Source organism: Polypterus senegalus, chromosome 13 (assembly GCF_016835505.1).
Source record: "Polypterus senegalus isolate Bchr_013 chromosome 13, ASM1683550v1, whole genome shotgun sequence".
Lineage (NCBI taxonomy): Eukaryota > Metazoa > Chordata > Cladistia > Polypteriformes > Polypteridae > Polypterus > Polypterus senegalus.
In genome coordinates this window covers 81,905,312-81,932,733 of record NC_053166.1, presented here as the reverse complement: position 1 = coordinate 81,932,733, position 27,422 = coordinate 81,905,312, and the positions used below count along the sequence as shown (strand labels likewise).

Here is a 27,422-nt window from a genome sequence, read left to right as displayed (position 1 = left end):
TAAACTTGGTAAGCTATTCATGGAAAACCCTAATAACTAAATCGGGTTGATGAACACAATCTTGGTATGGGTGTATGTTTTCTTGGATTTATATTGTAAGTTAATGTAATCAACAAATATGGGTTTGGAAACTGACAAACAACTGCTATTTCATTTTGAAAGTATGACTGCATGTTTTCTGAAAAAAAATGACAAAGGCTGAAGGGAAACTTACCAAATTTTTCAGCTGTTATTGTATTGGCATGGTCAATAACTACTCTGCATTTTTTGGCGTAAGACTGCTTCTGATTTAGTCTTATCCAGATTAAGTCTATTAACACTAGAATTACTAGAGCCTACGAAAAAACTCGTAGATCCGTTCCACCTTAAATTGCTTCTTAAAAACGTTCTCACCAGCGTCTTTTGTTCATCTAAATGTGCTGATAAACACAAGCTGCAAGCAGCCGGCTATTATATCCCCCCACCGACTTAGAACGTGCACAAATTTCTCTCAGCCCATGCCTTGATTGATTATCTGGGAGTGAAGTGGAGTATTAGAGTGGAAATAATAGATCATTATTTGGAATACACTCATTTTGTGTGTGTTCCGTTTCTACAGTAATCTGTGTAAACACATTGTTAAAACAGAAACTTTTTCATATTTTAGTAATAAATGTTACAAAATGTAGGCATAAACTATGCACTTGTTTTATTATATTTGTACTTTTTGTGAAACTGTTTCTTTGATATTTGGACTTCAGGCTACACACATTATAAACTTCATGCCTACATTTTGTCAATTATGACTAAAACATGAAAAACGTTTCTTTTTTAACTTTCTTCTATGTGTGTGTACATAGATCAATGTAGACACGGAACACACATAAATTGCAAGTGTTCCAAATAACGATATAGTATTTATAAAAGGTGTCTTTTTGCTTGACTTCTCACTCTATACAACTCCAAGCAACTGACACACAGGTAAACAGACTTGAGCTGAGAAAACTGTGTGCTGGTGAGGGATGTGATAGTAGGCTGCTTGCTGTTTGCTGCTTAGCCACAAATTTAGAAGACAAAAGACGCGACGGAGAGGTGTGAAGCGTTTTAAGGTGGGATGGATCCATGAGTTTTTTCGTAGGCTCTGGTAATTCTAGTGTTAAGCGTTGAACTTTAACGTATGAGTCAACCTACACACTGCTGAAAAAGTACGAATAAGGCTGAAGTCTCAATGAGTCGCCAAACAATACAAACAAAAGAGTTGTTAAAGTCTTTGCATCTATTCTTTTAAGAACACCAGTCATCATTTGGAAACACTAAAAGATACACCATTTGATCAACATGAGGCCTTAAAATGGATAGGCGCCTGGGTTTGTCTTCTTTTGGGTAAGTGACAAAATCTCTTTCTTCTGCCCATTGTTTGCACTGAACATAAAGGTGATTTCATTTGATGTTGCAAAATTATAGCGTCACTGGTCTTATATAAAATTGGTTGTCATCTGTCTGTGTTTTTTGTTTTTCTTCTTCTTCTTCACTTTGTCTCATAAAGGCCATTATCATCAATTCAATTCTTTTGTTTTGTAAGCAAATGAGGAGAGACGTCTTTATATTCAGGCCATGAAGCTCAGTGCCTAAGTACTTTATCAGGATCTGTAATGCAAAGATAGACATAGGATGGAGGTTGACCTTTGCAGGGGTGCAGTCCACAAATATAACGATAAACCTGGTGATGAATTCTGAGTATGTAAGCATCATGTCATGAAGGATTATCTATGGAGGCTCACATGAATACAAACAATAAGGAGTTGGTATTTCTTTGATTTTGTTGTAAGTAGTTTCTTCTTGTACTTCCTCTGGTGGTTTTATACAGAACAAGCAATATTGGTCTATTTTGGCAACACAGCCTTTTGTTTTCACTAAGAGAAAAGAGTGCTTCCACAGTGAGCACATAGCCGATTCAACTTTCAGGAGTGTTCATTAAACAAACATTGATCTAAGAATGCAAAAGCAACACTTGTATATGGTATATACAGTGCATCCGGAAAGTATTCACAGCGCGTCACTTTTTCCACATTTTGTTATGTTACAGCCTTATTCCAAAATGGATTAAATTCATTTTTTTCCTCAGAATTCTACACACAACACCCCATAATGACAACGTGAAAAAGTTTACTTGAGGTTTTTGCAAATTTATTAAAAATAAAAAAATTGAGAAAGCACATGTACATAAGTATTCACAGCCTTTGCCATGAAGCTCCAAATTGAGGTCAAGTGCATCCTGTTTCCCCGATCATCCTTGAGATGTTTCTGCAGCTTAATTGGAGTCCACCTGTGGTACATTCAGTTGATTGGACATGATTTGGAAAGGCACACACCTGTCTATCTAAGGTCCCACAGTTGACAGTTCATGTCAGAGCACAAACCAAGCATGAAGTCAAAGGAATTGTCTGTAGACCTCCGAGACAGGATTGTCTCGAGGCAGAAATCTGGAGAAGGAGACATCCTGGGTGAAAACCTGCTCCAGAGCGCTCTTGACCTCCGACTGGGCGACGGTTCATCTTTCAGCAGGACAACGACCCTAAGCACACAGCCAAGATATCAAAGGTGTGGCTTCAGGACAACTCTGTGAATGTCCTTGAGTGGCCCAGCCAGAGCCCAGACTTGAATCCGATTGAACATCTCCGGAAAGATCTTAAAATGGCCGTGCACCGATGCTTCCCATACAATCTGATGGAGCTTGAGAGGTGCTGCAAAGAGGAACAGGTGAAACTGGCCAAGGATAGGTGTGCCAAGCTTGTGGCATTATATTCAAAAAGACTTGAGGCTGTAATTGCTGCCAAAGGTGCATCGACAAAGTATTGAGCAAAGGCTGTGAATACTTATGTACATGTGATTTCTCAGTTTTTTTATTTTTAATAAATTTGCAAAAACCTCAAATAAACTTTTTTCATGTTGTCATTATGGGGTGTTGTGTGTAGAATTCTGAGGAAAAAAATGAATTTATTCGATTTTGGAATAAGGCTGTAACATAACAAAATGTGGAAAAAGTGATGCGCTGTGAATTTTTTCTGGATGCACTGTATAGTACTTGAAGATCTGCTCATTTCCCAGTAGACATTTCTCTGTTGTTGTCATGCTTGAATCCTGCATCACAGGGTGAGTGTAACATGCTGATGGGCCAAAGTGTCAGCACACTACTCAATGGCTCAGTATTCAGGCTTACCTCTTGCTTAGGCATGCACTGCAATGTTTTGTCATTTTATGCTTTCTCATTGTTCATCACTGAAGCACCTCATGGATTAGGGCTGATGCTGACAAGTGGTCAGGGGTCTTGGTCTTCTTCATGGCATGACAGTGTTTATCACTTTATTTTGTGGTGAAATGCATATTTCGCACTTCATGGTCAGCAGATGGCGATGCTGTTCTTGTTGCTCTTATGATCAGCCTGTGCGATGTGCTTCATAATGAGCAGATATAAATGTCACCTTTTTCATGACATAATTGTTTTTGGTGATGTTCTTTAGTTTTGCTCTTGCTGCAGTTCTTATTAGTTCCTAATATATGCCAATATATTGTTGCTTGCCTGTCAGCCATTGCTGCACCACTGACAGCCGTAAGAAGGACCTAAAGGCCCTTTACATGGCAAAGGTAGCCCACAAGTCCAATTCATGGGTAATGTTACACGTATCATGGCATAAGCTGTGTAATATGAGTAAGATCAAGGTCTAAGGCTCAGTGGTTTATGTGTTTTGGCATTACAGATGGGCAACCCTTAGCATCTTATGTCTATCTATATAAAATCCACCATCTGTCTTTCTGTATGTCTGTCTGCTTTTCACGAGAGAGCTACTTAATAGATTTAGATCAGGTTTTTTTTCTATCATTTGCTTGAACATTCTATTTGATTTTGCAACTTCTCTCATTGCGCTATGCATCATAGTTCACTTGCGGTACTGATTTATTTGTGCATATCCAAGATAAATGCTGCGGGCTGAAGAGAGGGGCCTTCCTTATTCACTTGCCAGCTTCGGGGCGTGTTCCTTAACTCCAGTTAGCTAGTGAACGAGCGAACTACTTAACGGATTTAGAAGGGGTTTTTTTTATAATTTGCTTGAACATTCTGGTTGATTTCACAACTTCTCTCGTCACTCTAAGAATCATAGTTCGCTTGGAGGAGCGATATATTTGCGCTAATCCGAGACAGAGGCTGTTAGGCCGAGGGAAGGGAGAAGCGTGTCGTCAGGAGTGGGGAGCCGGGCAGGGCCCTCCTCACTCTCCTGTTTCACTACTACGCGGGCAGAGCCACAGGGGATGGCTAGTATAGAGATATACTGTACATATGTAGGTATATGATGTATTCATTTACAGCTAGTACAATTTGAACATTCTCACAATGTCTATATGGGTTTGGATTTTCCACCAGCATCTCAAAGATGTGTGTTATGTTAACTTGTAGCAGCTGCCATGTGATGTGTGAGGTGTCATGGACAGTTTGTGCCTTTCTCTAGTCCTGATAGGAGTGGAATTGTAAGCCTGGCTGATGATTCAGAGGGACAAATAAACTGTAAAGGGAGGAGCCGACCATAGTTAAAGTCTTAACCAGCTTGTTACTTATACTCCTATCTAAATTATTTAGATATATTAAGAATAGCAGCGCCCTAACACAGACCCCTGTGAAACACCACTCTTAACAACAGCCAATTCTGATGAGGTTCCTCACACCATAACTCTCTGCTTCCTGTGTCTGAGTCAATTCTGCATCCATCCACAAACAACAACCCTAGTTTGATCCATTTCTTTTAGTTTGTTCTTTTAGTTATATCAAACGTTTTGCACTTTTAGAGTGGACATATTCAGTAAGATTTTAGGCTTTTGTTTTCTAGTTGGAACTCATGCCCTGAGACATCCATTATAAACTGCCAGGACAAGCAATGCATTTTTAAAAATGTATAGAAAATGCATACATTTAGAACACAATTTCACATGGCAAATATATTGTATATGCACCATGTGTGTGAAGAAATGACTTCTACTTGAAAAATTCAGAACTTATCATTTAAGATAAAATACTTTATGTCTACCAAAACAACTCAAGAAACGGGCCATAGAAAGTTCGGTTAATGGATCTCAAAATCCAGATAAGCCAAGAACACTGACAAACACAGAAATAAACACCCTTTAAGAGTGGAGACAGTCTTGATTAGATCTTTCCAAAGCATCACAAAAAACATTCTGCCAAACTAGCTCCAAATGTGTTGTTGAAAAAGAAATTAGGGTGAAGTGTTGGTGAAAAGGCTTAATAATAAGAATAAAATGAAATGGAAAACAGATGGTGAAACCTCAAGGGGCACATTGCAAATTATTAATATGAAACTTTATTTTGGTCCTCCTGTGCCCCTGATTGGAGGATTGGGATTGGCGGTTGGACGGGGTGGTGGGGGTATGTAACAGTGTGACATAAATTGCCTGCTATAGTGTTTTTGTTTTGATGAACTTTTATATTATCTTGTTAAAATTAATTACATGTGAATATTGCTATTTGGAGTTTTTCATATGCTTTCTGTTACTTCATGGCCGCCATTGCAGAAAATACTAAAATGTGAACCAGCAAAAGTAAGTGACACAGAAATAGCATTGGAAAAAACTAAAGATATTGGAGGACTGGTGGCTTTTAATTTAATGTGTAATGTAGTTATGTGTTGTATAGTTGTATGTTATTATCGTTATTGATGGTTGATTTCTTTTTGTGTGCATTATGCTGCTCTTTCCTTACTGAATATATTTAACTCTTGTTTTAACATTATTTTCTGATTTCTTACTGATGCTTATGCCAAGAAGAGTGAACTGGATTTGGAGAATTTGGATATGAGTTTTGTTTAATTTCCAGTTTCAAAGGTGGTGGCGATTACACTAGAATGGCTTCCCTGTATGCTGCTCTTAGTAAGATAAGTAGGTAAAGTATATGAAGTGAATGGATGAATTATATCATGTTAAATGAAAGATTCTTTTTATCAGAAAATTTCTCTTAATTCATAAAAAAAGATCAATTAGCAAATAGTAGATATAGTAGCACTATGTCCTAAGATATACAGTACATATGTAGGTAAACTGCTCACAAAAAATTACAGTTTGAAAACACATCAGATCTCAATGGGAAAAAAATCATGCTGGATATCTTTATTGATATGGACTGGGTAATGTGCTAGGAATTAAAGGATACCCCATAGTTTGATGGAAATGAAAATGATCAACCTACAGAGGGCTGAATTCAAAGACACCCTGAAAATCAAAGTGAAAAAATGATGCAGCAGGCTAGTCTATTTTGCCGAAATTTCATTGCAGCAACTCCAAATCGTACTCAGTAGTTTGTATGGCCCCCATGTTGTTGTATGCATGCCTGACAACATCGAGGTATGCTCCTAATGAGACGACGGATGGTGTCCTGGGGGATCTCCTCCCAGAAATGGAGCAGGGCATCACTGAGCTCCTGGACAGTCTGAGGTGCAACCTGGCGGCATTGGATATCCCAGAGGTGTTCTATTGGATTCAGGTCAGGCGAGAGTGGGGGCCAGTCAATGGTATCAATTCCTTCATCCTCCAAGAACTGCCTGCATACTCTCGCCACATGAGGCCGGGCATTGTCGTACACCAGTAAGAACCCAGGACCCACTGCACCATCACAGAGTCTGAAAAAGGGTCCAAGGATTTCATGCCGCTAATGGCAGTCAAGGTGCTGTTGTACAGCCTGTGGAGGTCTGTGCATCCCTCCATGGATATGCCTCCCCACACCATCCCTGACCCACCACCAAACCGGTCATGCTGAAAGTTATTACAGGCAGCATAACATTCTCTACGGCTTCGCCAAACCTTTTTTACGTCTGTCACATGTGCTCAGGGTGGACTTGCTCTGATCTGTGAAAAGCACAGGGCGCCAGTGGTGGACTTGCCAATTCTGGTATTCTATGGCAAATGCCAATCAAGCTCCACGGTACCGGGCAGTGAGCACAGGGCCCTCTAGAAGACGTCAAGACCTCAGGCCACCCTCATGAAGTCTGTTTCTGATTGTTTGGTCAGAGACATTGACACCAGTGGCCTGCTGGAGGTCATTTTGTAGGGCTCTGGCAGTGCTCATTCTGTTCCTCCTTGCACAAAGGAGCAGATACCAGTCCTGCTGATGGGTTAAGGACCTTCTACAGCCCTGTCCAGCTCTCCTAGAGTAACTGCCTGTCTCCTGGAATCTCCTCCATGCCCTTGAGACTGTGCTGGAAGACAAAGCAAACCTTCTGGCAATGGCACATATTGAGGTGCATTTCTGGAGAAGTTGCAACACCTGTGCAACCTCTGTAGGGTCCAGGTATCGCCTCATGCTACCAGTAGTGACACTGACTGTAGCCAAATGCAAAACTAGTGAAAAAACAGTCAGAAAAGATGAGGAGGGAAAAATGTCAGTGGCCTCCACCTGTTAAACCATTCCTGTTTTGGGGGTCATCTCATTGTTGCCCCTCTAGTGCATCTGTTGTTAATTCCATTAACACCAAAGCAGCTGAAACTGATTGGATTTTCCTTCAACATCTCAAAGATATGTGTTATGTTAACTTGCCACTTTAAACTGACCCATTATGTGTGAATGTGGGTGTGTACTTAAGTGTGCCCTGCAATGGACTGTTGCCCTGTTTATGGTTGGGTCTTGCTTTGTGCTTTATGCTATTGGAGTAGGGTCTGTCCCAATGAACCTAAAATGAATTAAGTTGGTTTGAAAATGCATACATATTGTCATGGTGACCTACTCTGTGGGGGAACAGTAACAGCAACATTCAGTCACCCCAGAAGTAAGAAGCCAATATTCTCCTATTTTATACTGCTACTTTTAGTCTCATTTATAGCTTGTTTGCTGTGGAATTATATCCCAAGTGACTTTGCTGTTAGCTGGGATCCATGTTTAAGCCATGTCATCACTTATATTTTATTCATGTTCTCAGCTATCACTACACTCTTCCTGAAGTCACATAGTTCTATCACCATGATCAACTGGAAGGTGCTACTTTGGCTCCATTTGAAACAGGGACTGTGAACCAAATATTCATCAGTCAATCTTCTGAATCTGCATATTCTGTTATTGTTATACATAACCAATTTTATTTGCACCTCCAGCTCAACATAACATTAATTTTGACTTCTTATTTGAGGTTTTCAGACACATGGGATTCAATAGCACACCTTATTTTGCAAACTGAGGCTTCCCTGAAAAGTATGTAATTGTTTTGGTACCATTTTGAGGATAGTTGCATGGTCATTACCATGCCAATATTTCCCATGATGCACCGGACCATCATTGACACGACCAGATAAAGGTCACTGTGCGCATTCTGAGATTGACCTAAATAGTGATTCTTTTTTTTTGTGACATAGAGTAACTGAAAATTGCTGTGTACTTTTGACTTTGATTCTTGGTTAGCGATTTACTTTTGAGTTTGATTTTTGGTTAGTGATTTGGCTTTGTAATTTTTCTTTCCGATTTCCTGTATCGTTATTGACCATGTCCTTTTCTCCTGGTCATTGTTCATAACATTTTCTTGTGACTACCATTCAAGGCAGCACAATTACAAGGTCATGGAGTGCACCCTTATGTATACGAAGGGGACCCATCTTGGATAAGAGACCAGTTCCCCATAAGGCATATACACAGATAACCCCAAACATTTCGAAGCTATATTGTATGTTTTTAGGACAAATAAGCAAACCCCCAAAGTCCCTAGAGAAAGCCCACACAGACACTGGCTGATTGTGCAAACTCTGTACTATTCATTTTTGGGCTGGGGTTTGATTTGGGCTCTTAGAGCTGTAAGGCTGAAAGTGCCATTGTGCCCTCCATAAATGAAGTGAGAGGGGAACTGTAAGTTCAGTAAAAAGTCCACTCCTGCAAATAAAGCTAACAAATACTTGCTGAACTTTTTAGTAAAGTAAAATAAACTTAAATATGGTGTTTCTGAATCCATGATTTAAAAAGGAAACAAGAAAATATGAATGCATGAATTAAGAGTAAGGGTCCAGACCAGGATTTATAAACAGCCTCAAACCAAAACTTGCTGTTGCAACTTCGGGAGCTCCTGCTCTAAATGAACTCCAGGGGTGCCCTGGTGTATATCATTTTCCTTTAAAAGGAGATCTAAATTACCTAATGATAGCAGCCTTAATTACTTCAACACTGGCAAAAACGTGCTGCCTCTGCAAGCCCCAAACCATTTATAGTAAGGGCTGATTTTTATTGAAAGCATTTTCAAAATAAACATCTGTAAAAAGCTGTGGAAAGAAATCTTGAGTATGTCCAAATGAACAAATAATTGGCTTAATTATGCTAAAGGGGAGTTTCAGCGTCAATGAAAAGCAGAAAGCCTTTGAAGGACCAGCACTGGGTGTCATTACTAGAAGAACGAAAAAGAAAACAATATTGCAAACAATGCCCAGTTTTACTTATCTGGAATAACTCAGCAGAGTGCAAAAAAAAATGAAACCTGGTTAAATGGTTCAAGGTGACCAAGGGGAGTCAGGGGGAGAGGCTGGGTTGGGGTGGTTGGGCACAGTTTAGGGCTATCTGCATTGGATCTCAGTTTAGTTTAGAAGGTGCTGGGAACTGATTTGTTATCAATTAAAAGTACAAACTGACTGAAGGTTGGACCTAAAGGGGAAAGTCTCACTTAAAGACCAGGAATGTGGCCAATTACTTTATGACTATGACAAGGACCACACCATATGCGATCACTAGCCGTGTTACCCGGCTTCATCTGGGAAATTTCATAAGAGAATGGGCCTCAGTGATAGGGCTGTTGTTTAATCAGATGTATCAGAAGTACTATGTAACTAACTTAGCATTTTTCTGTATATAACATTTGTAGATTTATTTGTTTTAGCAAGGGCTAATATTATTGGCCGGTAGGGTGGTGTAGTGATTAAGGTTTTGGACTTGCAGGCTCTGAGGTTGAGGGTGTGACCATCCGCAAGTTACTTCACCTGCTTGGGCACAGTTAGAAAAATGAAATAAATGTAAGCAATTGTATTTCATATGTTGTAAGTCACCCTGGATAAAGGCATCAGTCAAATAGTAATAATATTAGGTGACTGTGGAGCTGCTTACTCTTGAACGTACTATACACAATTGCAGAGGAGTAAAATATCCCCGCTTTAGATGGTCATCGCAAAACAAAATTTTATAGAAAATTGTATTATTTTGATTGGAAGCCAGTATTTAGGATTAATGTGAAATTTGAGTATTATTATCATTATTACCGTATATACTCGCGTTTAAGTTCTCCCGCGTATAAGTCGGGGCTTGATTTTACTGTATAATTTCTGGCATTTTATAATGTCGGTCGTATAAGTCAAATGCGGAAAACTCACGCTATTGGTCCAAGAGATTATGATATGCGAACTCTCACCTGAGAGAGTAACACGGAGCACACTGCCTTTTCTTTCTATGTATTGTGCCTACGTGACCACACAGTAATAATCGACCTATTCCGAAGCGATATTTGTATTGTTTTGTGTTTTTTGTATCTCACACCCTCATACACCTTTATCGTAATAGCATCCCTCATCTATCTACGCTGGAGCGTTCGATCAGAAGAAAATATGAAGCTGGCTTTAAATTAAAAGTCATTGAAGTGGCGAAAGAAATTGGTAACTGCTCTGCTGCAACAAAATTCTATGTGTTTGAGAAGCTGGTGCGTGATTGGAGGAGACAAGATGTAAAAAAAAAAATGTAAGTGTTGTATTTTTGAACGGGTGTATAAGTCAGAGTCTGATTTTATTATCGATTTTCGGGTTTCAAGATCCAACTTATATGAGAGTATACAGTATACGGTAAATGTTATTATTTTCATTTGTTTACTCAAGTATTTCTTTTCTGTGCTGCTAACTGGAAGGTAGTCAGTTTGAGTCCCAACAATGCCAGAAGCAATGCTACTCTGTTGGGTCTTTGAACAATGCCCCTTAATCAGCAATTGCTCCAGGGGTACTAGACAAATAGCTGACCCTGCGCAATGACCCCAAGCTTTCTTCTACCTTGCCTGTGTGTCTCTGGAGATCAAGCTGGGTAATGTGAAAAATGACAAATTTCTAATGCAAGAAATTGTACATGGAAAATAAAATAAATTATTATTATTATTATTATTATTATTAATAGTAGTAGTAGTAGTAGTAGAAGTTGTTGTGTTCTCTCCTTTAACGTCTGCAGATGCAAATGAATACCTAAAGAATTTTGGAGAGCAGGGAAATACAGTGGAGTAGCTTGTGGGATATCCTTTAAATTTAAACTGATGGGATACCTTTTCCTCCTCTACATCTCTACTTTTCTACTTTGGCAAAACAACACTTATGCTCACAGCCACAGTGCCTGGCACCATCATTGGAGCTTTACAGTACCGGTTTACCATTGAGCTTTGCATCTTCCTTGAGCTTTGCCGAACTTTCTCTTTCCATTTCACACCTCACTGTACATGTCAAACATGGTCAGGTCTCTTGTTTTTCCTTTCCACTACATCATCCCTTCTTCAGTCGACTCTCCACCTTATTGGTCAGCGGTGCTGTTTGTGTAGCCCTTCAGTAACTTCTACTGTGTCCCTTGTTTGCATAAAGCTTAACAACGAGCATGTATACTAGCATAGAATTAATAAATCTCTCTATTATAAAAAAAAATCTTGGAAGGCGACGAGATGTGATTGTCTCAGAGAGACACTTTAACATTCCGCGAGAACTGTTTCACTTCCTGCCAAGCGATGCAACCATGCCCGAGGCCAGAAGCCCCGCGAGACAAGAGCTTATGCAAAGAGATTATGGTTATGTCAGACACATTTCTTGAAGAGAGAAAGAAACGATATTCACTCACGGGCAGTTATACTTTGCGTTGACACAATATAATTCCAAACACAGAATCAAGATTCAATGCGATATTGATGAAAAGGTAAAAGCAAAAAGAGATGGAATATATGGACAAGGGTGATATGACAAAAGTGCGCTGTGGCAGCAGCAGCAAGCCAGCACCTGAACGAGCAAAGAGAAGGTAAAAAAAAAACGGTGTGTTTCCCATTGTATCACCATTTAAGAAGGGTGTAAGAGGAACGATCATGTCTCCTTGGGGTGCGTTCAGCCGCCTCTTCTCAACGCGAGTGTCAGAGATGTGAAGTGATTGGCGCCTGGCGCAGGCAAGGGGTGGGGGTGTTGGTCGAGCAAAGCGACAAATAAATTGACAAATAAAAAATGCATTGACAAAGGTAATTTAATTTTTTCTATAATGTCACCAAATTCAATCAAATCAAAACATTTTTGAGATTTTGCTGTATTTCATTTTGTTATTGTGGAGCGGATTACCCCTAAATAATAATATACTGTATCTAAATGTTCTTTTTTTAGCCAATACTGACTGACTTAGATGTACAAAATTTTAAAACTTTTTAACTAAGTAGGAAAGTGTTTTTGTTGAGTGAATTAGTGTGTCAGTATCTTAGTCAGGCAAATTTGAATTATATATACAGGATACAGATTAGTATGTAGTGTTTCATGTTTTTTCAGTTAGTAAATCACAGGTTAGAAGGGTATAAATAAAGATGGAAAAGAAAGAGAGAGGATGAGTGAGATCAGTAGAAGGTCAGTCAGTTAGTCAGTCAGACATTTTCTAACACTCTTAGTCCTGAACAGGATCACAGGGGGTGCAGGAGCCTATTCCAGATAGCATAGGGCGAAGGCAGGAACAAACCCAGTCCATCGCAAGCTAAACACACGCACACCCCAACAACACACTAGGGACAATTTAGTATTGCCAATTCATCTAACCTGCATGTGTTTGGTCTATGGGAGGAAATAGGAGTACCTGGAAGAAACCAATGCAAACACAGGGAAAACATGCAAACTTCTCACAGAGAGGACCCAGGATGCAAACCCAAGTCTCCTTACTGCATGGCAGCAGCACTACAACTGTGCCATTGCACTGCTAATCAGTAGAAGGTAACATAAAGGTACAAAAGCATTCTAACTATTTGAAAGTTTTAAATTGGCAGATAACATAGGGAATATAAATAGTGCATATTAATAAATACATATAAATATTCCTAGAAAACAACATGGTGGTGCAATCGTTAGAGCTGCAAAGGTTTCATTTTCCAGCCCTGCAGCTATGGGTGTGGTTTTTTTGTTCTCCCCTCTTGCTCAAATAGGATTTTTCCAGGTGTTCCCAATCTCTCTAATAAAATTTACAGATTAAATTAATTCACAACTATAAATTAGTCCTATGTAGGTGACTGTGGGGTGCACCTTGTGAGAAAGTGGTGTTGAGTCTTTTTCCTGTTTTGTAACACAATACAGTTAGTAAATGCTGTCTGGTCTCCTCTACCTAAAGTTACATTTTCATCGTTTTTTGGATTTTTTTATTTTTAATGAATGATTTATTTAAGAAAATTCTATTGTTCAAAGAGCAAATAAATTTGAAAGCAAATAGTGAAGGTGCAGTGAAGCAAATATGCAACTATAACTTACTTTGAGTTGGTGCATTGGGGTCCCAAGCTGCCCATAGCTGCACGATAAAAAAGGGTGCCCAGCAAATAATATAAACCAACACAATCACCAAGGTCATCTTGATTGTTTTGGACATGGCTTTGGACACACCTGAAGGTTTTTTTTCCATCTCAATTGTCAACTTATTCTTCTTAATCTCTGCTGACACTCGCTCTGACTTGAGGTAGATGTTCTCGTGTATCTCCTTGAAGATTCGTATCTGGAAAACTGCTATAATAATTGTTGGCCCAATAAATACCATTATAGTCATCCATGTGATGTATGCTTTGAGACCCCATGGCTCTACAAAATGTCCCCAGCAGTCCATTTGTCCTGAGTCCTTCTTAGTTTTGGAGAATATGAAAATTTGTGGTAGGCTAAGCAACAATGACAAACTCCATGCCATGGTGATTGGAATATTCCAACGGGCCCCTCGCTTCTGAAAGGTCCACATCGGGTGGCAAATTGCCTGGTGACGGTCAAAGGTCATGGCCACAATCATGTAGGAAGAAGCAAACATACCAACAATCTGCAGGTATTTAATAGTCCTGCAAAGGACATCTGGTCCCATGAAATGCTCTGTAATGTCCCACAACAACTGCGGTAATACCTATGAAAAAAGACATGACAACAGTCAATCTCCCAAGGCAGACATTTTCAGCTTAGCACTTTAAATCTCATGATACAGTCGGGCCGTAAACATCCCAAGAACCCTCCCAGCCCACAAGGGAGGATTACAGCTTGTACAAGCACCCATCACTTTTCATACCTGAAAGAATGCCACGACCAGATCTGCAATGCACAGGTTCACCATAAACACATGCATTGGTGCGTTGTGCTTTCTCCGTCGCACCAGGATAACGAGTACAAAGGTGTTGCCCACAGCTGCAAGGATCATGATTGCTGCAAGGATGGCAATTTCTGCCTTAGCTAAGTCCTTATCACGGTGTTTAGGCAGGGCACTGGGAGTCAGTGATGGCATCTGTTGGGTGCTGTTACTGTAAGCATACATGTCGGAAAAGTTTGAATTCTGATTAGGAAAGGAGTTTGCACTGGATCCAGAAATGTAGCTTCCACTGATTGAGTGATGAAGGTCCGATTTCAGCCAGGAATGATTTCCCATTCTGAACAGGAGGAATCTGTGGAATTACAAATATAAATTTAGTATTAAAATATAAGCTTATAAGAGAATATATCTATACATTCGATTATAATTATACATATATTGCTTGAGGCTCTCCAAGGATGATGTGAGGAAGACTTTTTCCCGACTCAGCATCCGCAAAGCACCCGGTCCAGACGGAGTCTCAGGTCGCGTTTTAAAAAAACATGTTGCGACCAGTTAGCTGCTGTCTTTACAGATATTTTTAACACATCTCTGAGGGTTTCATCTGTCCTCACCTGTTTCAAGCACACAGCAATCATTCCTGTCCCAAAGAAAAATGAAGTAGACTGCACTAATGATTACTGCCCAGTAGCACTTACTCCCATAGCCACAAAGTACTTTGAGAGGCTGGTGCTAGAACACATCAAGGACACCATCCCTGACAGTCTGGACCCCCTCCAGTTTGCCTACAATTGCAACAGGTCCACTGAGGATGCCAGCTCCTTAACACCACCCTGTCTAATCTGGAGAAGAAGAACTGTTATGCCAGGTTGCTGTTTGTGGACTACAGCTTTGCATTTAACACTGTCATTCCATCCCAGCTCATCGCTAAACTCCTGGATCTGCGGCTTAGCTCTTCACTGTGCAACTGGGTACTGGACTTCCTCACCGGCAGACCTCAGCAAGTGTGTATTGGTGAGAAAAACCTCTTCCATCATCACGATCAACAGTGGCACCCTACAGGGCCGCGTGCTGAGCCCCCTGCTTTACTCTCTTTATACCCACGACTGCGTAGCTAAGTACAGCTCTAACACCATCCTCATGTTTGCTGACGATACCACTGTAACAGGTCTCATCAGCTAGGATGATGAGACAGCCTACAGGGAGGAGGTCAGACTCCTGGCAGAATGGTGTCAGAACAACAACCTCACCCGCAATGTTAGCAAAACTAAGGAGATGATTGTGGATTTCCGCAAACAGGCAACAGAGCACAGCCCCATCTACATCAGAGGTGAGGCTGTGGAGCAGGTCAGCAGCTTTAGGTTCCTCGGAGTCACCCTCACTGATGACCTTAAATGGGCAAGCCACACTGGCAGTAGTCAAGAAAGCACAACAATGCCTCTACTTCCTCAGGAGACTGAGTAAGGCCCAGATGTCCCCCACAACCCTGTGCAGATTCTACAGGTGTACTGTGGAATCCATCCTGACAGGATGCATCACATCCTGGTACAGCAACTGCTCAGTTCAGGACTGCAGAGCTCTGCAGCGTGTGGTGAATACAGCACAGCAGATCACGGGCACAAAGCTCCCTGCGATCCATGACATCCACACTACACGCTTTCTCAGGAAAGTGAACTGTATCAGGCGGGACCCCAGCCACCCTGCACTGTCACTTTTCACCCTCCTTCCATCTGGGAAGTGAATAAAGTCCATTCTGATGTGAACCCAGGTTCAGGAGCAGATTCTACCCAACCTCTCACCTCCTGTGTCACCTCCACTGCTACCAGCACATACAGTGCATCCGGAAAGTATTCACAGCGCATCACTTTTTTCACATTTTGTTATGTTACAGCCTTATTCCAAAATGGATTTAATTCATTTTTTTCCACAGAATTCTACACACAACACCCCATAATGACGACATGAAAAAAATTTACTTGAGGTTTTTGCAAATTTATTTATAATAAAAAATTGAGAAAGCACATGTACATAAGTATTCACAGACTTTGCCATGAAGCTAAAACTTGAGCTCAGGTGCATCCTGTTTCCCCTGATCATCCTTGAGATGTTTCTGCAGCTTAATTGGAGTCCACCTGTGGCAAATTCAGTTGATTGGACATGATTTGGAAAGACACACACCTGTCTATATAAGGTCCCACAGTTGACAGTTCATGTCAGAGCACAAACCAAGCATGAAGTCAAAGGAATTGTCTGTAGACCCCCGAGACAGGATTTTCTCGAGGCAGAAATCTGGAGAAGGTTACAGAAAAATGAGCCCAATGAGCACAGTGGCCTCCATCATCCTTAAGTGGAAGAAGTTTGAAACCACCAGGACTCTACCTAGAGCTGGGCGGCCATCTAAACTGAGCGATTGGGGAAGAAGGGCCTTAGTCAGGGATGTGACCAAGAACCCAATAGTCACTCTGTCAGAGCTCCAGAGGTCCTCTGTGGAGATAGGAGAACCTTCCAGAAGGACAACTATCTCTGCAGCAATCCACCAATCAGGCCTGTATGGTAGAGTGGCCAGACGGAAGCCACTCCTTAGTAAAAGGCACATGGCAGCCCGCCTGGAGTTTGCCAAAAGACACCTAAAGGACTCTCAGACCATGAGAAACAAAATTCTCTGGTCTGATGAGACAAAGATTGAACGCTTTGGTGTGAATGCCAGGCGTCACGTTTGGAGGAAACCAGGCAGCGCTCATCACCAGGCCAATACCATCCCTACAGTGAAGCATGGTGGTGGCAGCATCATGCAGTGGGGATGTTTTTCAGCGGCAGGAACTGGGAGACTAGTCAGGATAAAGGGAAAGATGACTGCAGCAATGTACAGAGACATCCTGGATGAAAACCTGCTCCAGAGCGCTCTTGACCTCAGACTGGGGCGACGGTTCATCTTTCAGCAGGACAACGACCCTAAGCACACAGCCAAGATATCAAAGGAGTGGCTTCAGGACAACTCTGTGAATGTCCTTGAGTGGCCCAGCCAGAGCCCAGACTTGAATCCGATTGAACATCTCTGGAGAGATCTTAAAATGGCTGTGCACCGACGCTTCCCATCCAACCTGATGGAACTTGAGAGGTGCTGCAAAGAGGAATGGGCAAAACTGGCCAAGAATAGGTGTGCCAAGCTTGTGGCATCATATTCAAAAAGACTTGAGGCTGTAATTGCTGCCAAAGGCGCATTGACAAAGTATTGAGCAAAGGCTGTGAATACTAATGTACATGTGATTTCTCAGTTTTTTTATTTTTAATAAATTTGCAAAAACCTCAAGTAAACTTTCTTCACGTTGTCATTATGGGGTGTTGTGTGTAGAATTCAGAAGGAAAAAATGAATTTAATCCATTTTGGAATAAGTTTGTAACATAACAAAATGTGGAAAAAGTGATGAGCTGTGAATACTTTCCGGATACACTGTATACTTCTGCCACTGTCTCTATTTATTCCTAGGATTCTGGTTTTATTTGTAGCAGGGCCACATAGTTAGTGTTAAATGTCAGTTCTGAGTGCGTCTCCTTTCATTGTCCCGTTTGCTGTTTGTATGTGTAGCAGTTAATGCCGTCACTGTAAAGGAGGACGGATGATGGAAGGAGGGCCACAGCCGCAAACCTGGAGAACACCTGTTCTTAACTAATCAATCACAGCCGTCACAGACTATTTAAGTAATCAGGAGAGGACGAAGGAGAGAAGGAAGACCATTTTGTTTCAACTTGCTTACTGTTTTTTCACATCGCGCCTTTTCACCAGCTTGCTTTTCATTTTGCCGGACTGTCTTTCAACCTCCATCTACTGAGACCCCGGGGTCGATTCACCATACGCCGAGGAATCACGGTGAGGTTGCTCCAATCGCCGGGAAAATCAAACAACGCATTTACCACTAGTTCAGTCATCCGTATTCAGGACATTTTTATGATCGGACTCAAGTTCACAATCATTCAGTTTATCAGTCATTTTGTTATTCGTGTTGTGTGTTATATGTTATGGGGGCAAGGGAGGGTTTTTGTTGTATTTATATTTGGTGGTGTCTTGTTGTTGCTGGGGTGGAGGGATACTTATATTTATATCTGTTTTCTGTTTTTTGCATGTCTTGTTTCATTTAATACATTTAATCTGTTTAATTTTACATCCTGCTTTTGTGTACTTACATTTACACCGTCGATTGTGGGGAAAAGTTTAATTGGTTAGAAGTACGGCTTGATAGGTAGATTATTTCTCAGTAAATTATCCAGGCTACAGGTCTTGGAGGTGTAGGTGCCGGCTGGGTAAAGGGGTCGGCCGTTGCATATTTATTTACTTATTTATATTCATTTATTTATTGTGTGTTTTTTTGTCTATGTTCACTGTCTCTGGGGGCACATGCAAACAAGCATTTCATTGTACATGGTACTTGTACACATGACAATAAAGAATTGAATTGAATTGAAAATGAAATGCTTAAAAGTTAAGAAACAGGATCTGCAGCCTGAAATAAAGTACTCATCAGGGCTTTCCCAATGTAATGCAATTAATTCCTCTGTCAATTTTCATAAATTTCTTCTTCAAACCTGCTTAAATCTATTCAAGTTGCATCAGAGTCATGGGAAGAAAAATAGATTGATGAGAGTCCATCCCATTGCAAAAAAACCTCACAGAGACATCTAGTTTCACTCACACATATAATGGGCCAAATGAAAGCGGCCATTCAACTTCACATGCATGTCTTGGCATATAGGAGAAAAACGAGTTACAACAGAAGACCTGTGGACTTAGGAATCAAAATCAGAATCAAGCACAAAGATGTACAGCGATTTTTCTCAGTACATAAGGTGCATACACAAAGACAACAAACACAACAATACCAGACCATTGTCCTAAATACAACTAAATGAAAATACTGTGGTCATTGTTACACCCAGACGTAAAAAGAACAAAAGGCAGTAAGCCAATAAAAACAATAAATACATAAAACTGTACAAAAACAATGCAGTACAAAACTGCCAGAATTGCCAGAGTACAATATTGAAAATAAAAAAAAAAAAATGTGCAATTGTGAGTTTGCTGATTAATGGCCAGTACCACACTGTTTTTGTGCCTTGTTGTATTGGTTTTTATTACTTGAAAGTGCTTACCATGAGGAAAGCCACAGAAGAGATGTTGGCCAGGGTGCGAGGTATCCATAATGATCTTATGTGCCTGATTAAATAGTCTGGCCTGGTCTAAGCCCTGAATAGGTGGGAGATTGAAGCCAATTATCTTCTCTGCCGATATGACAATATGCAGCAGATGTTCTCTGATTAGAAGCTGCACCAAACCACACCGTTAGAAAGGATAAATTGGATTGGATGATGGTGGCATAGAATTGTACCAAAATAACCTGAAAGAGTTTGAATTTCCAAGGTATCCGCAGGAAAAAAAAACTGTTGCTGGGCTCTCTTGATAACAGACCTCCCAATTCAGATCATCAGGCAAGAAGGTACCCAGAATAACTCAACAGTATAAACAACCATGCCTTTAATGTCCATAGAGGAATTAGATGGTCTTATCTTTCCGAAGTCAATGATCATCTCTTGAGTTTTTTGATGGTTGAGGACCAAGTTATTTTGATTACACCAGTGCACCAAATGCTGCATTTCCTGGCAATAAAAGACCATGCATTTTGGAACAGTCATGGAAATATTCAAATCATTGCACCACTACGCCTCCATAATTAAACTTTAACATACTGTTCGCTTCCCGGGTCCTCCCTGCATGGAGTTTGCATGTACTCCCCATTTCTGTGTGGGTTTCCTCCAGGTACTCTGGTTTCCTCCCACAGTCCAAAGACATGCAGGTTAGGTGCATTGGCGATTCTAAATTGTCCCTAGTGTGTTCTTGGTGTGTGTGTGTGTGTGCGCCCTGCCCAGGGTTTGTTTCCTGCCATGCACCCTGTGTTGGCTGGGATTGGCTCCAGCAGATCTCCGTGACCCTGTACTTAAGATATACTGGGTTGGATAATGGATGAATGGATGGAATATACTGTAAAGATACAAATGATATTCACTCAGTCAATAAAAAATGAGAAGGTGTCTTTATAGTGGAATGTGGAATGCAAAGACTTGAAAAATGATATTTGATGTAATAAATCTCAGTTCTTGCTCAAAACTCATGGGCAGATCAGCATAAAGCCAGGGTGTGCAAAAAAAAAATTAAATAAGTTCATCGATCCATATGGCAATTTAACATGATGTTATAAAAAGGAACACACAGATTCCTATCAATCTACCTATGCCTTAATTTTCAAAATTACTTTTTTCTATATTGGAATCACATGGAACTTGATTCTATTCTGGCAGGAATCCTTATAAGAAAGCAGGCAAATTTTCATAGCACACAACTTCATCAAAGGCCAAACTGGCTCGCACCAGCTTTGCAAAATCCACCAGCAGTGATGTCATGACTTTGTCTTGGGTGAAGAAACTGGAGTCTTCTGTGAAAACCCACATGAATGTAAAAAGAATAAGTAAATCATATATAGAAGATGCCTATTCTGGGCCCTAATGCTTTGAAGTCACAAAGATTTTGGCCAAGTCACCATACTTTTCCAAATGATTTAAGACAAGCTCATTTTCTGGATAACTTACAGTTAAATAATCCTTGGATTCAATACAGCATAAGTAAAGGACTGTGAAAATCAAATTAGAATATAAGAACCTAAAACTCTTCTACATTGACACTTCTGGGGAACACCTTAAAAATAAATTATTGGTGTTTCTTGAACTTGGATTGCATGTGAATATTACTCAGTTCCATGTTTAGATGATGACTAAATTTGGTATACCACCCAGAGTCAAAAGGAATTATTTTATGTCAAAAGAGCCAATAGTATTATACTTCATCCATAACACAGTGTGATGGATGGCACATGTGGGTGGGCACCCTGACCATGACTGAACAGTAATACTTACTGAGCCAGGAGGCCATTCCAATGGAAGGACAGGGGGAGGCAGCTAACTCGTCCTGGTTCCTGCCCCAAGACAGTACATGGCAGCCAATCCAGGCCTTGATTCTCGCACCGATACCCACAGAACATGCTGGGTATTGTAGTCCCAGGGAACAGCCCTGCTAGGTTCCGTGGGGTCTGCCGGGGGAGCTGCAGGTTATGGGAGTCCCTACTCCATGGGGCTTCAACCTCACCTGGAACTGCTTCAGAGCCAGAGCTTTATACCACTAGAAGCACTCCAAAGATAGGATAAAAGGAGCAGCCTCGCTTCAATCTGGGAACCAGAGGAGGAGTGAAAAGGAGGAGGAGAACAACGCTTGCTGTGAGGAGTGGAGGAAGCAGAGAGAGAAAGAGAAAAGACAGAGCATTGCTGTGTGATGAATTGTATTGTGGTTGTGGCATGGTAAACACTTAAAATAAATCCACCTGTTTATTTGACAACTTGTATCTGAGCCTGTTTGTGTCCGGTGTTTGTGGAACTGAAGTGCCCACTTGTGGCCACAACATCCACACTGACACGATGCAACATCCTTACCTATTATTTTTTGTTAAATTTTAGGAGCTTGGAGTTCTGGAATAACAGAAAAAGGCAAAATGTTTCTATCTGGCTTCTTGTTGCTGCTTTATGTTTTCAGTTAAGGGAGGATCTATGCTCTGTGAATGGAATTCAATAGAATTTAATGACTAAATTTCTTCACATTATTCTGGATCTGTTAATGCAGAAGATAAATGCTACCACAAATAAAGCCTATCTCAACATACATGTTAATATGATAAACCCATAGCAGCCATCATATCTGTGCTTTAAAAAGCACAATACTTTAATACAGATATTATCATATATCATATAGATATCCCTCACAACTGAGCTGCTAAAGTTAAGGCACACTAACTGACAATTAAACCAATACATCATGGTCAAAAAGAATGCATTTCAAAATGTCAAGAAAAAGACAAATATCGCCCAATGTTAGCTGAGCATAAACTCACCTTCTACAACGTTGTTTGCTTTTTGGCTAAACCCGCTGAGCAACCAGTATGAAAAGTCTGACAGGACTGCTATGACTTGAAATAAGTGGCATTATTTATATCACTCCTGCGTGATGACATTAAACTATTTTTAATGACATTGAATTGCCAATGCCTTCTCTCCTTAGTTCATTACAGTATTACTACACTTTTAGGAACTTATTACATTCTGCCTTAGTACTGCTGCACAGTTTATTAATATTTATCCAACTAACAATGCTGGTTTCACCCTAGCTCATTTCTCTTTGCTCGTACAAAGAAAAAATACTCCATTAATACGGGAAAAGAGAAAACAAAAAAAGAACGAAAATGGAAAAATGCAAGCAAAAAAATTGAAAACACAAACTAAAAATTAACATAAAACGCAAGCTTTATTTCCTCCTCTCTTTCCCAAAGAATCCCACACCTTCTCAGAACCCGTCCTTCATACATTATAAGCATATCCTGTTTCTACCATTAGCAACAATAATCCTCGTAAAGTGAATATGGTGCAGTTTTTCTCCATTAATTATTTCAGCACTTACAAAATGAAGCTATTCTTATCTGCTATTTTCACTTTGAGTTGTAAAAAGAAACGAAACATCAATGTGTGGCTTTAAATTGTGGACGGATTATCCAGAAATAATGATGAACTTTTTTACTTCCTCGTTTACGAAGTATTGGGAAAGTATTGTAATTGTCCAAAAATTTGATGTTGAGATTTTGATGAATCTTGACGTGTTAGACCTCCCTGACTTTCTCATATACAAAGTAAAGAGAAAGTACTGGAATCCTCCAAAAATTCTATTTCGAGATTTTGATGAACCTTGATGTTTGAGACCTCCCTGAGTCTGAAAATATCGTTTTTGGAATAATGTCTGCATGTCTGTCTGTGTGTGTGTGTGTGTATATATGTAAGCACAATGACATGAGTAGGCTTTCACTTAGGTCAAGTAAATTTTGATTACAAGTATTAGGTACAAACATCGATTTCTATCAACGTTTGGGCTATTTCCGCTAACCGGAAGTGGTACTTTACTTTTTATTCATGCAGCTGCAGAGTCCGATTTATTCAACTTTACTTTTATAATAATTGTTCAATATATTATTCATTTGATTTGATTTGTTGTTGATGGTTCTTTAATGAACATAATATAAAAATATAATCATTGTCTTGCGATTTATCCCTCAAATATCCATCCCCATATTTGAGTATATGAGAAAGTCTATGGGAGACTACTCCCGATCATTTTTCTTGTCTTGAAGACCTGTAAAAATGACTGCTTGACTCCACCTCTAGTAAGTAAGATAGACACAAACTACAGAAGATACAATAAACCTGAGCTTACATTTTATTTATCATTTTTTGGAATTATATTTGTGATATTTGACTGTTGATTGCATAATAATTTATTAAGGTTTTTAGTACAATTTATGTCACATTGAAAAAGTTTGTAATAGTACAAATTATTTAAAATTCTAGAAACAGACATGAAAATGTTTGTAGTACTGACCTAAATCTTGGTTAAAGAAATTAGTCTTCAATTTAACAGCTTGAATTCATTAATGCATGCACAAGAAGGTTTTCCTGAAAACGGTTTATTTAACAATATTGTGAGCAGATGTGTATAAATTTAACTATTTAGGATGAGTCGTAACACAAGATGGAAAACTAGATGTAGAGATAGCCCATAGAGTGCTGTGTGGATAAAACAAGTGGAAGAAGATATCAGGAGTGTTGTGTGATCAAAGAATTTAGGTGAAGGTTAAAGGTAAGGTTTTTAAGACAGTGGTAAGACCAGAAATGATGCATGGAGCTGAGAAATGGGCAGTAAAGGGAGTGCAGCAGAAGAAGATAAATGTGGCAGAAATGAGAATGTTAAGGTGGAGGTGTGGAGTTACAAAGGAGGACGGAATAAGAAAGGAGACAATCAGAGGTACATCAAAGTGGGGGAGATATCTGAGAAAGTACAGGAAAGTAGACTGAAGTGGTATTGAAATTTGATGAAGAGATACAGTGAATATGTGGGCAACAGAGTGATGGAAGTGGAAGTAAAAGAAAAGAGAAAGTGAGGGAGGCCAAAACAGAGGTGGATTGACACAATAAAAGAAGATCTGAAGTCAATTTGACTGGAGAGAAAGTGAAGGACCAAGCTGTTTGGAAAACCAAGTGGGAAAAGATGAAGAAGAGGAAGAAGATTGTTGTGAGCATACAGTATGACAGGATATCTGACATTTGGATTATATAGCCAGAGTAACTCGATCTATTTTCATTGATATTGCTGTCTGTCTTTCAAGTTGCATCTACATTCAAGCCCATTGTATCTGGAATTTAGTTAAACATCTTTGTCAGCCATCACTAGAAAACAACACGAGATGAGCAACATGCAAAACTTGCCATTTTGGGCAGAATATTCCATTAAGTGTTAATAAACTAGTAAACAGTACATTATGTCAAAAACTAAAAACTTAACTTTTTTAAGCACTTTCAATGTGCAGTATATGTACAGAAATTTTAAACACAGCAGTTTAAATTAATTTACATAATTGTCTAAAATTGCCAGCCTTTGATTATGCACACATTTAAACTGTGAATTTTAATGTAATGCCTTGCATACCTACTGGCATGTCTTAAATGTAACTGTATAGATATTTCCTTTAAACTACTTGAAGCTGTATGATTGTAGCCGGTCAGTTATCATGTCTGGTTATTGAACTGCCTGTATCTATTACTAGGGCAGAATTATTCTAGAAATCCCCACAGGTGATGTAAGTTGTGATGAGAATGTATTATTATAATTATATGTATAATTATTATGTATTCCATTTATGTCTGGGTAATTAGAGGACAAAATTATAACACATGAAATATAAATGCTACTCTTGTTTCCTTATTTTCTAATGCTGCTCTTTCATTTGAATGCAATCTATCCATTTTTTCTCATTGAATGGAAAACTTACAGTGTAAGTGATTGCAATCACAGTATAACTAACAGATAAATATAACTTTTTTTTTTAAATGAGCAATTCAAATGGTAAATTTACAACTTATTTTCTAAAATCTTCATATTTGTTTTGGCACACAAACCTAAGGTTTCCTTTCTAGGGAATCAAATATATCATTCAAATAAGCAGACCCCCGTGACCCTGTAGTTAGGATATAGCGGGTTGGATAATGAATGAATACTGTATAACGGATAAAACTTCTATACAAGTCCTGATATAAACCACCATCTGTTAATATTATTCTGAAAATGAACAATATTTATGTAATTTCTCCCCACATTAAAATAATTGTGAAACATTCCTACAGTGGTGAAGGTCAACACAAGGTGGGCCATGTGTATAATGATGATGATTTAGTAAAATGATGATGATGATGAAGATTGTTCCTGAATGTTGGGCAACAGAGTGCAACAGGCAGTTAGAGAATTGGACCCCCTGAGGTGGGAAATGAGAGATATAATTTAAGAACATACAGTTGGACAAGGGCCTCCTAATAGCAGTAACAACAGATCAGCACGTAAACAATTCAGAGCGGGACTCCTTCCAAAAACTAAAACAAGAGCCTTCATGTTCTCTACAAGGCCAAAAATGAGAAAGGAAAGCTCTAGAAATCCACAACATTTAAACAAAGGGCTGCCAGCACTGCTTCTGTGAGTAATGTGGAACCACATATTAGTTAAATATGCCCAGTGTTTGCCAAAATAAACACAACCATTTGTTAAGAAACTTCCAAACTTTCTGACTTTGCATGCTGCTTATGTCATTTTAGTGGGAACAGTTTCCTTTACAAATGCTCAAAAGTGTCATCACTGAACTCTTTCTACACATCTGAAATTAAACTGTGATTGTACTTAATTAATGGGGAGTATGGATGGTCAGTCTAAATCTCCAGAGAACTTGATGCAACTCCACCATGACTTTGCATACAAGGATACAAGAACATAACTTTTTGATTGTTTAAGCCTGTCAAGCTCGATCAACAGTAACGAAGTGTTCATTTAGTATTTAGATTATTCTTTTTTATCCTTATAACAGCAGAAACACCTTCTACACATCTGCTTTTCCAGATAGTAACTAATGTTTTCCCCATAATCAGAGCTGGCTTAAGGAGACATTGTGCCATAGGCAATGTTGGTTGCTAGTGCCCAAAAAGAGAATTAAAATTGACAAATCCACCTTGGAGATTGGCACCCTTTTCCCTTCACATATGAACTTGATGAGCGGGGGATAGGAAATCGGTCTGAACCTTCAAAACCCCTGGAGAGGAACTCAAGGAGGAGCTATGATACCCCTAGGCTGGGGTCTACTCAGTCTATGCCTAGAGCCAGCCTTGCCTATAATGTATTTTAAGAAAATGATCAATGCTATGTCAATATAGACAGCTGTACTTGTTGCTCCCTCTGGAGGACAATATGGTATCAACTAGTGTCTCTGCATGTCTTATAGCATGTCTTACTGATATCGCAATCTACATCAAGGACTAGCCTCTACAGCTCAACTTGGTAAAAATCAAGCTTCTTGTGATCTTGGCCAGCCAGTCTGTTCAATTCCCCATCTCTGTAACTGTCGCTAACACCTGCCAAGTCCATACACAACCTTGGGGTGGTGACTGACGAGCACCTATCTTTTTCTGACCACATTCCTACTGTTTCTCATTCATACAGGTTCACCCTGTACAACATCTGCAAGATCAGACCTTACCTGACAGAGTAAGCAACACAACGTCTGGTCCAGGCTCTGGTGCTGTTGTGTCTGGACTACTGCAACTCACTTCTGGCATGAGTACCCACTTGTGCTATCAAGCCACAGCAGATAGTCTAGAAAGCAGTGGCCCATCTTGTTATTTAACCAGCTGAGTTGGGCACATGTCATTCCTCTCTTTATGTTGCTACATTGGTTCCCTGTAGCAGTACGCTTTAAGTTCAAATCCCTGATGCCTGCCTACAGAGTAGTCAGTGGGTCAGCACTGGTGAGGTGCTATGCTCCTTCTCGTCCACTCAGGTCTGCCAGTGAACAGCATCTAATTATTGCCACCTCTGTGTGGTATCAAGTCTCAATCCAGAATTTTTCCTGCTTAGTATGTAGTTGATGGAACAGCTACACACCTC

The 27,422-nt window shown here is 39.8% G+C and overlaps 1 protein-coding gene across 6 annotated transcripts in view; it reads right to left on the bottom strand.

The window, feature by feature from the left end:
* Positions 1 to 27,422, bottom strand: part of avpr2ab (arginine vasopressin receptor 2a, duplicate b) — a 151,626-nt gene that overhangs the window by 13,647 nt on the left and 110,557 nt on the right. For all 6 annotated transcript variants that reach the window (XM_039774041.1, XM_039774045.1, XM_039774039.1 and 3 more), the window contains 2 exons: positions 14,288 to 14,657; positions 13,501 to 14,128 (listed from right to left, as the gene is read on the bottom strand). In XM_039774041.1, coding sequence (XP_039629975.1) covers positions 13,501 to 14,128; positions 14,288 to 14,641 — 982 coding nt within the window. In that variant the 5' untranslated portion in view covers positions 14,642 to 14,657. The remainder of the gene's footprint in view (positions 1 to 13,500; positions 14,129 to 14,287; positions 14,658 to 27,422) is intronic.